Here is a 14723-nt window from a genome sequence, read left to right on the forward strand (position 1 = left end):
TGAGTGTGGGGAAATGTAATGCCAGAGGGCTGAGGTCAAAGCTCACAGAGGTGTGCAGGACTAAATTACTTCAGAGGGGTGTGGGCTATCTCTATTCTGACAATAGGACCAGGCACCTAAAAACCAGAGCTTAATTCCACTCAGAGCAGAGTGGGACTTCAGCAAAATTGGCATGTTCCTTCTGGAATTACTTCCCAAAGGCCATGGAAGCCCCAAAATAAAGACAAGCCATGAGTGTCATGTCCTAGATAATATTTCAGGCGATTTTTTTGTTTCTTGTTCATATTTCTCCATCTGTCTCCAAGTATTCTCAAAAGTACATCAAGCAGGACTGGCTTTGTACCTAACTAACCTGAGTGAGATATAGAAGATGAATTTGCATCTCCACCAGGAGAAGTTTTTACTTGTTTTTCTATGTAAAATATAATCTAGCCATTTAAAAAAATGTCCAAAAAAGCCTAAATACATGTCTCAGTACAGTACTCTGTCAAATAAAGTAAGTGATATCAGTGGTTTAGGTTCAAAGAATTTAGAATAATTTACCTCATAGCCTTAAGAGAAGGGATGTTCAGATTTTTCTATAAACTTATTACTGAATATGTGTTTTGGTTGGTACAGGCACTGATTTTTGGTTAAAAAGAAAATACAGCTCATTAAATAAATGGATGTGCATAATTTGAACAGTCAAATTTCTTGAAGTATACAAGATTAAAAAAATATTGCTCTCAATATAGTTTTACTCTAGTTTAAAATACAATACAACAATTAATGAACCTTTTAGTACAGAAAGGTCACTCCAGTAAAGCAAAGTAAAGTACAAGGCATTAGAAAGTCTGTACTAATTAGACATAAGTAGATAGCAGATTTTCATGAAAACTACTGATGGTCTGTTTTTTGAAGCAAGGAGAGGGGCCAAGTCATGTGTGAGGGTATAGCATAAATGAACTCCATTTCATAGAGGGTTTATAAGTAATAACTCAAATGTGACCTGCACCAGATTCTGAAAAACCCTGTTTTGAAGAGGGAAAACTGAAATAAAGATCTTCTCCCAACACAAATATGGAATGATATAGACCAAGAGAGTCAGAACAATATGAGGCCATGGAGAGCTAATACAGTCCTTCCAGTGAAAGGATTCCTCACAGTAAGTATGGAATGGCACAAAAAATAACATGCTCATCTCAATTACTCAGCTTCAATTCAGAAGGCTTTTATTATATGGAAAGTCTTTATTTACTATCATGTTTAAAGATTATGATGGTCTGACCCAATGTCAAGAGTACCAATAAAGCATGACAAAGGTTAGTTGATTAATTATCCCTGCTCCCAAGATGGAAACATTTATAAAATTATACTAACAATAATATGAGACAAGAATCTTAAAAAGCTTGCCCAATTTCTCTTTGGCTAGCTATATACAATGGCATCTAGAATTTTCTCCCACTTAGCAGGAAAAAGACCAACCTCAGACAGCTAAAATCCCAGCATCAGGATTCTTTGCTTTAATGTAAACTCAGCTGTGATGTCATGTTGTGACATGGCAGTCAAGATGACTAGACTGAAAACTAAATACCTTAAAGTTTAGCACCCAGAGCCAGAGTTTCAAAGAAACTTTATCAAAAGGAGCAGGAAACTGGGTAGGGGGAGGGTGAAGAAAAAAATTTTTGCTTCTTTATCTAGTGAACTTTGCAAGGGGGAAAAAAAGAGAAGGAAAAAAGTAGCATACTCTACAAAAAAAAGATTCTTTTCTTAGGAAAAGAATCAGTAAAATTTGAAATCCCTCATAAACACCAATGATCTGCTTCTAATGGTGCTCAATGGCTCAGTGTATGGAATTAAACACCCAGTTCACACAGTTATTTTTTCCTCTACTACATCTCCTGTGTACATATAGACAAGGAAGGACAACTTACTGTGGTAACTGTAAGAAGATTTTGGTATCATGCACAGTCCTGCAAACTAGGCTACTTTTCTAGGGGATGAAAAAAAGCACAGGTACAATCTAGGAGAGCCAATAAGGAAAAGGGAGAAGTCTTGTATTCACTTACATTTGGCTTACTGAGGATTTAACTCAAACTTGCCTAATATACAGCCTGTGAAGATTCAAACTGATATTCTGGTATGGATTTGAAGCAAAGACTCAGTGTATGGAAGAGATGAAAACTTGACCTTCTGCTGTCTCTCAAGATGGCCCAAAAAAGTAGTAAAGATTAATGTAATATGGGAAAAAGAAGGATACTTTAGCTTATTTTTAGTTCTTGGTACATTAGTATGTGAAACAACCACAGACAAGAAGGTCTGTTACAGCTAACAACCATATAACTGTATTTTATGTATACTCAAACAGAATATGGCAAAAAATAGCAGTTGATTAGTTAGGTTGAAAGTAATTACAGTTCTCTTATAAAAATGGCTACAAGTTTAAACTGTGAGTGTACTTTAAAGAAGGAATGTAAATGAATAGAAAATTAAATGAAGTCAGGGCAGAATAATTAAAATCATATTCTTTAACATCCTATTTTCAGAACTCTGCTGTATCAGTTAATCAGAGACCCATCAGCAATTTGGGCAGTAACTCAGGATTGTACTGCAATTGTATAAATAGCATTTAAACAGGGCTAAGAATTCTGGTTTTCTGCCAGATTCAGTTTGCAATTATATTACTTAGCATGTGAAGTTCTAAACATCTTAACAATATATAACCTAAACATCTTGAGATTTTAATTTGAATGTGGGTCCTATGTGTGCAATATTTTGAAAATGCATGGTTGTCAGACACAGAATCTGAATTAATGGGCTACTAAAACAGCCAGGATTTTGAAAAACATTGCAGGTTAATACTTTCCAGTTAACACACATAAAAATGGTTTTATTCCATCCACTTAGAAACAGTATTTATACCTGTATTGAATCTAAAAAATATTAACACTAGATTTATGCAAAGACTTCCATTTTCTTTGCAACTGTTTATTTTAGGTAAGTAGAGTCTAAGTCAAAGAATTAGGCAAAAACTGTCACCAATTTTTAAACAAGAAATTTAACATGAAAAGGTTACTCAACTTGACCAGGAGATGATCATTGTGCTGTGGAACAGCCCTCTTTAAGAAAATGATATTTATTTTTAAATTTAAGAAATCATTATATAAAACATTCAAATTCCAGATAAAGGAGAAAGAAAGCATCCAGGTGTTTGAGTATGATTACTCACTATTATTCCTGATGTCCTGAGTTGTGCTGAAATGGAGAGAAACCTTAGCACTTTTTAGGCGTATCTGACCCCAGCGTGTCACTGCCTGCAGCTCTACATTGTAGTTGCTGTTGGGTTGGAGCCCCTCCAGGACCACATAATTTTGGGCCTGTAATAGAATAAATACACAAAGCAGTTATAATATTGCTGAAGCACAGGCCTTTACTAAAAGCAGGCTTGTTATCTTAGGCACACTACTTTTTTGAAGTTAGAAAACTCATGTATAAATTTCAGAGCAAAATTTCCTTTCTGTACAAGATTTCTTTAATTGGACTCTTTTTTTCTGTGTCATTTTAAAAATACTAACCTACTTGATGTTTGCATAATTTTGGCAGGTTCTTGGCAATTCCAAACCTATTGTTTAGGCAAAACCTAAGGGGTTTTCTTCTATATAACAAGGTTTCTCTTATGCCAAAATCATTTTAGCAAAAGGAATTTAAGCATTTTATTCCCCAATTTCAGTGTTAGTTAAGCAATTGAAAACTTTTTTTTCCTAGAGACAGCCAGTCTGAAGATAGATAAAGCCCAACATTTAATACATTTTTCAATAAATTCTATTTGTTTCAACTCTTGATAAATATACCAAAAATACCATCTTGTTGGAAAGAACATTTTTCCTGTGTAGAATGGAAAATAGAATAGAAAAAATACAGTTTCCAATGTCACAGATGTGTATAAAATGGGGAAGCAACAGATTAGGTTTATCATTCTCCAGTCAAAAACCCATACATCAAGGCAAGGAACATGGTGTTGCAAAGAAGAGTCCAGCCTTCTCAGTCTTATATCTTATTTTGCTAGATTTAATCATAAAGATATCCTTCTAGTCCATATGCTAGGTGGAAAATATTACTCCATGTTTTCATTAGGATTCCCCTTGTGCCTTTTAAATTTGGCAGTCCATATAGAGTAATAGATAACCATGTACCAAGGTAACCATCCCATATTTAACACTTGGGATGTTAAAAAGGCGATTGCCAAAAAGTATTTATTATCTTTACTTATTTAGTGCTGAAATATTGACTAGAAATCTTGATTAACAATGTCAATATTGCAGTCAAACTAATTCAATGTCTACCTGGAATGAATTAATATGGAAATCAGTAGGAAATTATTTGGGTCGGGCTACATCTAAAGGTAAAACCCAGACAAAAGTAATCCTCAGTGATCTTTAACAATTAAGACTTTTCCACCTTTTCTTTTTTTTTTTTGGTTTTTTTTGTTTTTTTTTTTTTTTTTGTTTGTTTTTTAAATGTCTGTATATTTGCTATTATTCAGCCCAAGAGTTGCTACAGTATTCAAATGCCCATTAATTAGCTACAGCATCTGGAGTGTCCTGAATCTCAGTGGCATTGCTGTGCAGTTTCATGACATGCTGCAGAAGAAAAACTACAAGTCAGAAGTACTATGATAGATATTGTAAGAGCTTGCCTTTTCTATAAAAAATACAGCTTGCATTTCCCTATATTCAAGGTCAGAACTCGGTGTCAATTACTGTAATGTTGTAATGGACCTGTTTTAGAATTATTTGTATGTCAGAAGTATACCCTATGGAAAGGTATTAAAGGCCCAGCTCAATTTTAAACTCCTCTGGGGTTTCTGATGTACGGACCAGCTTGGAGAAAGGAAGCTCCCTGCTATCTTTAGGCTGAAGAGTCCTTCCTGAACATCTTTACCCAATGTCAGCCTTCTTGAGGAACACAAGCTTCTCTGTGCAGCACAGTCCAACCCTACTCCTATCCTGCCACAATTATTTTTTAAAGGACAATAAAGACCTTCCTTTCTGTGAAAATGGACTTGATTTCATCACACAGCCTGCACTGCCTTTATTTCTGTCAGGGTTTGTTGACTGAAGGACAGAGGGGGAATTGTGACTCTCTGCTGTCATTCATCACAGTGCAATGGGCAGCTGGAGCCAGAACACAGTGTTAACACAGACACAGGACCAAATCCTAACTACCAAAAGTACTGAGAATCAGTTTATGTCTAACTGATTTCTGTTATTCCTATCTAATTATTTCTATTAATTGCTTTTAAATAATATGCAATATGCTTAAGGATATCATAACAAAAAGCCCTCCAGCAAAGCAAACATTTAATACATTACTCAAGAAACTCATAGGAACTTGCTGCTAAGAAAATATTGCCAGACCTTTGGTACAGCAGTTTATTTAAAGAGTTTTGGGTATGTTTTTCCTTGGACCCATACTGACTATTTAACAATTACTCTGTGACTGTGTCACAAGTTTTACTTGCGTAGTGAAAGAACATGTGACCGACAATGTCAGGCTTTTTAAATAAAATAAACACTTCAAGAAGCACTAATTGAATAAGCCTACATTTAGAGGACTAACAGCATTTAACTTTTCTTCATCTTTCTGAAAAATCTTATCATATTTACCTGTATTCTATGTATTACTTCTCTCCCCCAGTTCAGGGTAAGAAAAGGACTGAGAGGTCAAAATTGTCTATGGGCTTCGCGATATTAAAAATTAGGACCACTACTTTACCAGTGGCTGAAATCGTTGGAACTTATCACACATTTTATATTACACTCTATTTTGTGTCAAAAATAAACCATATTTCTGTCCCAGTTACTAATTTCTTTCTTACCCCATTGGTAATCTTCCTTCTCTTTTTTTTTGCTGGAATTACATATTTGCTGTATGTCCAGCTCCAGAAGACTTTGTAGTGGTGCACTGGGATATCAGGCTCCTCTGGAAGATCCCAAGTAATCATTGCATTTACACTTCCATCATTGTTTGCACTGATATTGGCAATCCTGATATTAGATGGAGCTGGTGGAGCAGATGGATCTAGAATTTAGAAAAAAATGAAAATATTTTAAGGGAAAAACTATCTTCAGTAAGGTAAAGATTATCTTCACCTCATGTGTTTGTGAGGCATTCACAAGCTGGATTAAACACTCTAAATACATTGAGGAAAATTCAGGCAAAGATATCCTGTGGCTGATATGGCTTCTTGTAAATTCTAGAAATTCAAACTCTACTGAAATAAAAATTATAGGTTAGCATCTAGTTTGTCATTATTCTGTGTTGTTGATAGTTCACAAACATTATGAAGCTTTATCAAAATGTACCAGACTACCAGTTTTCCTTCTGTCACTCACTACTTTAAATACACAGTGAGTGTAAAACACTCCAGTTCTTCAAGTGGCCTTGCAGTGTAACCACAGAACTGTATGGCTGAAACACTGAATATTTTTTCATTACCAGATAATTCTCAGATGATAAAATTAGGTCTTGACACATTGAGTCTTTCTTCAAAATTCTAATATTGATATCTACCACCATGGGACATAAACACTTCCTTACAATAAATGAAATTAAAACATAATGATATATTACGCCGTGGCAGAAATCTATAGGGTTTTTTCTTAGAATGTCAAAAAGCAATTAGCTACCCCTTTGATTTATTTCACTATTGTGGTTCAATTCCTGGTCAATATAAATGGAGATAGTATACCTTCAGGTGTCTTTATGCTGACTCTAGAGTCAAGGACAAACGACAGCCAGAGTTGGAATAAGATTCAATATTGAACCTTTTCCAATATTGATTTTAAGGTCCTCCCTGTGGACTCACTATATAATATCCTGATCCCAAGTAATGTGAATCAAAGAAGATTTTGCAACAAAGTTTCTGAAAGCTGTTTACCACCTCCTACTTTTTAATTTCTACCCTTTTTTTAAATGTCTGTAGCAGACAAAAATTGTTGACAAAATGAAAGGAAACTGCAGAAGTAAGTGGTGAGATGCAAAAGAAACCAAATTAAAAGTACAACAGAAGAGTAAAGGAAATTCATAATAATTAAGACATGTTACAAACTTACAGCCATCACTTATTTGCCAAAAATAAAACCTGAGGTGTGAGGAGGGGGCATCAGACATTCATTTACTGTATGGTTCACTTCCATTATTCTATAATGGTAAATGAGTTGTTAAATAAACATTCCAGGCATACTTAATTCATCAGAAAATCCATATGAAAAATGGCCTCACTGAAAAATTCCATCATTTGGTTTATTAAAAAAGACACGTTCAGAATTAATAAGACAGTATTTCCCTTTTAAAGATGAGCAGATGCAAAAAAATTACTTATTCCTTTTATTGAACAGGGCTTTTGCAGAAATAACAATGGATTCCTCACACATTCCATTTTAGTTAAATAGTAATGGATGCCCCTGTTCATCACACATATAATTCAACCTAACTTTTGGCCATAATAGTTACAAAGCATACTTAAGAATTCTGGAAACTTAAAGTAATTTCCAAATAGTAAGAATACCTCTCTTCTCACTTGTGTTTTTTAATCCACTAGCAAGTCAGTTGTTTTTATTTTTTCTGGCTTTGGAGAAGCACTGCCGTTACACTTTTTTCCTTACCTGTGAAATTTCCAACCACTCCATCCTAAAGTATGCTAAACTATTTATTCCAAAATTAAAGAAAACTTTAGTTAAGTGATTTTACTATTCTCTCACACAATTTTTCATTTACTTCTATTATTTAAAAGGTAGGTATAAAATGAAATTTATGCAAACTAAATATAAACAGAATAATGATTTACACTTCTAAGACATTTATTAAGCATTCATCTTCAGTGTTTTAAAATGTTAGGGGCTTTTTTATGTTATATGACATTATATTAGAGATATAAAACATTTATAACCTGAAGTGCAACATGATCATATTACTGTAGGTGAATTATTCAGGTTATCTCCCAGAAGTGGTATGCATCATGTATTATGTATACAAAACATATGGGATAAAATTAAAGTGTTTCAGAGAATATATCTTCCCAAGTGGTCAGATATACGCAAAAATAATTCAACCTATAAAACATGTTTGTCTTCATTCTGCATCTGCAAGAGATAGAGAGTCATTTAAAAAAGACAAAAAATGTAAATGAAATAGCTCTTTTGGACAAAGTGTAAAGTGAAAAACATTTTGAAGTTCTTTTCACCAATTTTTTCTATGTCTAAAAGCAAATCACCAAAAAAAAAAATGTTTTTTCAAATGTTTGGATGTTCATTCCAGCAAAAGAAAGCAGTAAGAAAGACCTATTTATGTACTGAAACTAATAGGAGATTTCTTCTAAATTCTACAGCACCAGGGTATCACCCTGTACATTTTATGACTGCACAGTTTATTGAAAACATCACTTTATCAGTAGAATTTCTTTTGTGCTCACTACACACAGTCCAGGCAGCAGACAAAATGCTGATCCACACTTGAAAGAAAATCTCTTAGTGTTTCTACTTTGCTGTGTGAGAATAAAACATTGTGTTAAAAATCATTGGGTAATTACAGTTAAGGATAGAAAAAATGTCTTCTTAGAAGGAATATACATGTGAAATAATACAGCAAGAGCAGATATTTTCCTGAGTGCCCTCTTTCTTCAAAGACTCTTTTGCAAGCCTCTCAAATGTCATCCACAAAAATGCCTTTGAACAAGAACAGTGGTAGTGGTAGAAGACAGAAAAGGAATAGATCTGCAGCTAACAGACATGAAAAGGTAAGACATTGAAAGTAAAACATTTTCTGTAAGAACTTTATTAAAACTAGTTGATTAAGAAAATAATAATCTATAAAGATATAAGATATCAAAGATTAACAAAACTTGTTACAGTTTTGCATTTAATCAACTGAAAAAAAGTCCTGTCTGTTCGTAAAATATTTCGTGGATTTGGGGTGTATTACCTGAAATATTAAGACAATCAGTGAGCATTTTATATCAGATTAGGATCCATTCCATATTAAGTATTTCAATACCACTATGTAATTTATTCACTTATTTTGATATATTTTTGTGACACACATCACTATTACAAGTGACAGAATGATCAAGAATATTAATTGTTTCTTCATTTGAAAGGATTTAGTTTCACCAGTGAAGCAGACAAGTGAGAAGCAATAGCAGGGTAGATAATGTGATCTCTGTTAACAGGAAGAAAAACCAAACAACCCAAACCCCACCTTCAAAAAAGCACTCAAAAAACCCCTACACCCCCTAGGCCTCCCTAAAAAAAACAAGAACCTAGCAAAGCAAAAAAAAAGAAAACCTGTGACGTGTTTACAAGCATGCTCTTCTACAATGCATGCCAGTCAGTTACCACCTAGCAGATTAGTTGTTTTTCTTCTGCAATACTGAATGGAAAAGTCATCTTCTCCAAGGTGGTCTGTTATGCTTATGTCCATGCAGATATTAAAAGCACTATACAACTCATGCTAAAATACTTCGAGGTCTAATAGCTGGTACTGAATCATAAAGCTGACTACATAAGGTGTTTGTCAACCTAACTATAAAGCTAAAATGACTTTCTGCTGACTATAAAGCTAATAGCCATTCTACTGTTAGTCTTCATATACCTGTGATCTTTTTGACTGACTGCCCACATGCATAATTCAGAAGCATAGATGTAAAATTACTGGAATGGAAACTGCTGCCAGTTTTTCAGATGCAAAGTACTGAAACTTTATATACATGAATTTATCTGAGTGTTAAATCAAATACTTTGGTTTGCAGAAAGAGCTTTGCTAGTTGCAGCTTTTCCTTTGCAGATGCAAATAAAATACAAGTCATTCTATATATCTTAGAATTTGGCACAGACAGCTGTCCTCAACTCCAAGAAAATTCTGGTCTCAGCAGCCTGACAAGTAAATCGCTTCTCACTGCTAGAAATGATAGCTTCATTAGGTCAAGGCTGAAGCTGCTGTTCCAGCACATGGGGTAAGTACTCCATTTGTCTGGATTGTGTTTGGCTTGAGCATACCCAAAGGACTTAAATTCCTGTCTTGCTGGCTACTCAGCCATCACAAGCAAAATTCTGTCTCCAGTCCCCAAAAGGGAGGATTTCTTGCTGCAAATAAAGGAAAAAAAAAAAAGAAAACCCTCACATCATCACCATTTCAAAATGAACACCTTTCCACACTCATATTTCTGAACATAGTAATAGTTTATATTTTCCAAAATTCTTTAAATCAATAGTATTTGGAAATACTTTTGCAAAAACTTAAAAAACAGTATGGGCTAGCTGTACACATGAATCACATCATGCATCGCTGCAGTGCATCCACTTTTTCTTTCAATGTGGCAACTGTAGTGAAAACAATAAATGATTTGGAAGAGGTGTCAGAGAGGCGAATAATAGCATTGGAATCAGAATTCTCATTCGAGCTGTAAAAGTGAGAGCAAGTGTGACAATAATTTAAACTGTTTTTTATGAAGCATTTTTCCTGACTTAAAATAGATCTCCCATTGCTATCTTTCAAACATGAGACCTTCCAACTCCAGAAGTCTGCTGAAGCTGCTCTACAGACAAGTTTCCAACCATTAAACAGTTCCATGGCTAAGCAGGAGGACTGGCTCTGCCCGATGGAAACAGCACACATAAACCAGCTGTGCAACAGCATAAAAAAATCATTGGTCTCAAAGGAGCAGCAGAAAGAACTTTACTGCCATGAGTGGGTGTCTGTTCTGGTTTTTCTAACACTCAGTTATGTATGCATGAAATCACATCCAGCATGGTACTTATGTGCTGTGAAAACAACGTTGTCTGCTTCCTTTAGCTTGACAATCTATCCAGTGTATGCTGGTAACTGCCTTCATGGTGAGGATAAAAACCTTTATCAGAGGTGGAAGGGTCAGATGGTTTGGGCTCATTGTGTTGATCCTTTTGTCTCTGGAAATGGCACAGTACCTACCTACAGACCATTGAGATAATAGATGACACAGAAATGCCTAACACTGAGTCCTAGAGTTAACTGTAAGTCTCTGTTACTGGGCGTATATTCTCATAACAAATTATAAAAAGCTAGGAAAAAAATAGCCTAAGAACTCTGAATCAAATGCAACAAATTAAAATTTGTATTGCTAGTGCCAAGCAGCTTCTGACCAGTTAGGTTAAGATATCCAGTGCCTGCTTACTGGAAGTAAAACACAGGTAGTTTTCATCCAAGGAGACTAATTTATGGATTGTAGGAACAGCTCTCTCCGGCTTCCAGAAGGAAACAGCCTGGAGAGAGCCAGTCTAAATATGAATAGAAGGATATTTGTATCTTTATGGATCAAAAATGTTCTGTCAGGTATCCAATTACCTTTATTTACTGCTGTTATTGCAAATTGTTGCCACTCAATTGAAGATACAAGGAAAGCACACAAAATTTAAAATCCCTGAAAAGAGAAGTGGAAACCACTGCTAAAATAGCAGAAAATTTTGATCAATTTTAGCTGCCCTATCAATGTAAAAGTCCAGGTGCACAGTTCCACTTATATGAAAGAACCCACTTTCTAGGTGCAGTATTCACCTAATTTTCCAGCCACTCTGCCACAGACAGATATAGTCCAACTCGTGTTTCTTGTAATTTTGGAATCACATTTTGGCAAAAAAAGCATCACTTTATTCCCTGTGAGGGGTCATTGCAGACAATTACAAGCAAACCCTTTGTTTCCTTTATAAAAAATAATAAATAAACAGCTTTAAAAAATGAGCTCTGCCTAAGCTTTGAATATTTAAAAAATTCTCAGCTGTGTCACTTTATTTACTATTTACAAATTAATGCCAACAAACAATGCTCATCCTAGACAAACACATAAGGCAGTGTAGAACAGCTAATAAACCTTCACCTCAAACATTTATGGTATAAGAGCATCCAAAGCTGGAGTAGATCAGACCTCAAAACAAAACTAGATGAAGAATGGCTAGTTGAAATGCTTGATGAAATACTCTTGTTTTCCTGGTTTCATCTTTTTCATGACTGAGAAATTTAATTACTTTGGAAAATGAGGAGCTTTATTTAGTGATAAAGAAGTTAATGGAAACTACCTCAGAAGACTTAGCATAATTTTGAATAAAACAAAACCTTATTTTGCTGTGTCTACTTAGAGAGCATGTTTTTTACATTTTCAAAAACACAAAACAGTATAAAGCAGTATTGTGGTAACCAGACAAAAATTCTCTCTCTGAGAAATTACAGCATGTTTTTGAATATTCTTCTTAACATCTTAAAATATTTAGTGAGAGACTTTGTGGTGCCGTACTTCTTCCTAGATTCAGATTAAATATCATATTTGTCCTCCTTTAAAGGAAAAAACAAACCCAAATTATTTTCTGTTCATTATTACTTATGAGCAATTGGTAACAGTTCAATATCTTGCGTGAGAAACTGTCTTAGGAATTTCTGTCATGTTTCCTGATCAAAGGGTTTATTTTTGAAGAAACCTTCTGCTAAGTCTGACCAAGATAATAATCTTCTCTTGGTCTTGGCACAACAGGGTGAAGTGGAACACTGATGTGAATTTCTGTCCATGGTTCACACAAACATAGCACAGACAGGCAGCAAACTTCCAAAGGTGATGTGCCAAAACCCACTTTTCTTTTCCAGACTGGAGGTTAAATGTGCCTGTAGGAGCTCAGCAGGGACCAGTAGATGCTGGCACTCAAGAAACTAGGCACATTTGAGCAGCAGTTTCTTGCCTCTCTACCAGGCAGGGGCTGTCATTTCCCACTGAGCTCCAAAGTAGTAATTAAATGCTAGTGACACTATAACTGCTACCCTCTGCCTGCCTACCTGGGGACATGGCAGCTCAAGATACCAAAGGAAGCATCCCAGCATCGTTCCCAGCACCTAGCAGCATCTTCATGTGAGTCACCTAGAGTGTCTACACATTTCATCTGGCAAACTCGACATCTTTATAACAACCACTGACAGTTCCACAGCCCCTAGAACGGCCAAATGAGCTGCCAGCACAGGCTGATCTGGGCTATGAAGCTGAGAGCTAACTGAACTCCCTGCTGCTTGTCTGTCAATTCACAATCCTCCACCAAGGGCTGGAGTTTAGATCTGAGAACAGTTATTTTTAGCATTACAGAAGCCTCTTGAAGAATGCTGACTACATACTTGCTGCCATCATAAAAATTTTGGTTTATTAGGTAAGAGCATGCAGAGGTGCTACTGACTCCCACTGCCCTTGTCACAAAATCCTAAAAGTGCTCTCCACCTCCACTAGGCAGCAGTGAGCAATTCTCAAGGAGAGCAAGTGCTTCAGGGGTAGCTGCAGAGACCACAAGAGGACTCCGGCATTTATGTAATGATTTCAAAACCACAAGTTCCTGAAACACAAATTACTGCCAGCTGGGAGATTATTCTGAAGAAATACCCCTATGTGTTTATCCTGCTCTTACACTGTTACCCAGAAACCCACCTTTGGCTGAGGCCAGATTCTGGGCTAGAAACCTTCTAACTTACCATGGACATTCTTATATTCATTACCAAGGATGGTATTTTGAGCATGGCTAGCACACTCAGTAGGGGGCCAATTTTTTTTAAAGTAGTAAAAATCCTGCCTGAAAATGTCATGTTCAAGCCAAAACCTCAGTGCTACCACGATATACCTTTCTGAAATTGCAGTAATAGTGGTTTCAAGCAGAATAGTTGGAAAATACTTACAAACTCAGTAAAACAACTGTCAATGATACCAATTTAAAGGGAAGTTGGTGCCAGATTCAGCAACAAACTGCTGTACCTTCTGAAGTGCTGTTCAAGAAGTAAAGAGGTAAAGAGCTCTTCTGCTGCTGAAGAGCTCTTACAGTAAATTCAACACAGCTCAAAGGAACTATTATTTTATGTTTCTGAAATGGTATGCTACATAAGTATCATAAGTTCATAAAATAATATTTCTTTTATAACTGAAAAGGTTTGTGGTCACAGAAGTAACGGGACAGCCATGCCAGCCTTCCTACAACAAATATGGCTAGAGCACCAATAAAATTATTAAGGCCAACATATAGTAATTCAGTAAGTGACCAAACCTTCCCTACCAGCAAAAGTATTTGCATGCCTCTATAAATGCACCTCCAAAAAGATTTTTTTTTCTAGAACTGACTAGGGCCAAACAGTAAGCACAGGAACCCAAAGATGACAACTGCTTGTACTGCAAGATAATTCTGTCTGCAGAAAGAGGAAGATAAATATTTCTCAAAGTATGCAAAGTTGCATCAGTGTAGAGATTCTGTCACTAAATAACAAGTCTTTCTATTAGAAAATGCTTCTATTAGTAGAGTGAAGAGTGCTGGATCTCATTCTTTGGCACTAAAATCGACCAGTGTGGTCTGGATATGCCCACAATATTGACTGCCTTAAAGAGAGGGTGACCACATCCAGATCATGTCCAATGGGAATAGTTTCTGGCCTGTGCTAATCCCTACACTATGCCTAAGAGTCATCTGGGAAAATTCTTCCTTATGTTGGTCAAAAGAACAAAAGGGAGAATGCCAGAAACTTTACAAGATGGGAGAACTGTTTCTCTCTCCTCCATCCCCCATGTACCATTTACTGGTACAGAAATAATTTCCAAAGTTATTTTATTACCCAAACAGTTGCAAAACCAGAACTATCAACAAAAATTCCTACAATACTTTGTGAATAATCAGGCATGCCTTTCTAATGAATAGAAACATGCT

General features: G+C 35.6%; 1 protein-coding gene across 1 annotated transcript in view; it reads right to left on the minus strand.

The window, feature by feature from the left end:
- The window catches only part of ANOS1 (anosmin 1), a 126381-nt gene that overhangs the window by 31144 nt on the left and 80514 nt on the right, over positions 1-14723 (minus strand). The window contains exons 7-8 of the mRNA XM_056501306.1: positions 5858-6060; positions 3209-3356 (exon numbers count right to left, since the gene is read on the minus strand). Of these exons, the coding sequence (XP_056357281.1) occupies positions 3209-3356; positions 5858-6060 (351 nt within the window). The remainder of the gene's footprint in view (positions 1-3208; positions 3357-5857; positions 6061-14723) is intronic.

This window comes from Oenanthe melanoleuca, chromosome 1 (assembly GCF_029582105.1).
Source record: "Oenanthe melanoleuca isolate GR-GAL-2019-014 chromosome 1, OMel1.0, whole genome shotgun sequence".
Lineage (NCBI taxonomy): Eukaryota > Metazoa > Chordata > Aves > Passeriformes > Muscicapidae > Oenanthe > Oenanthe melanoleuca.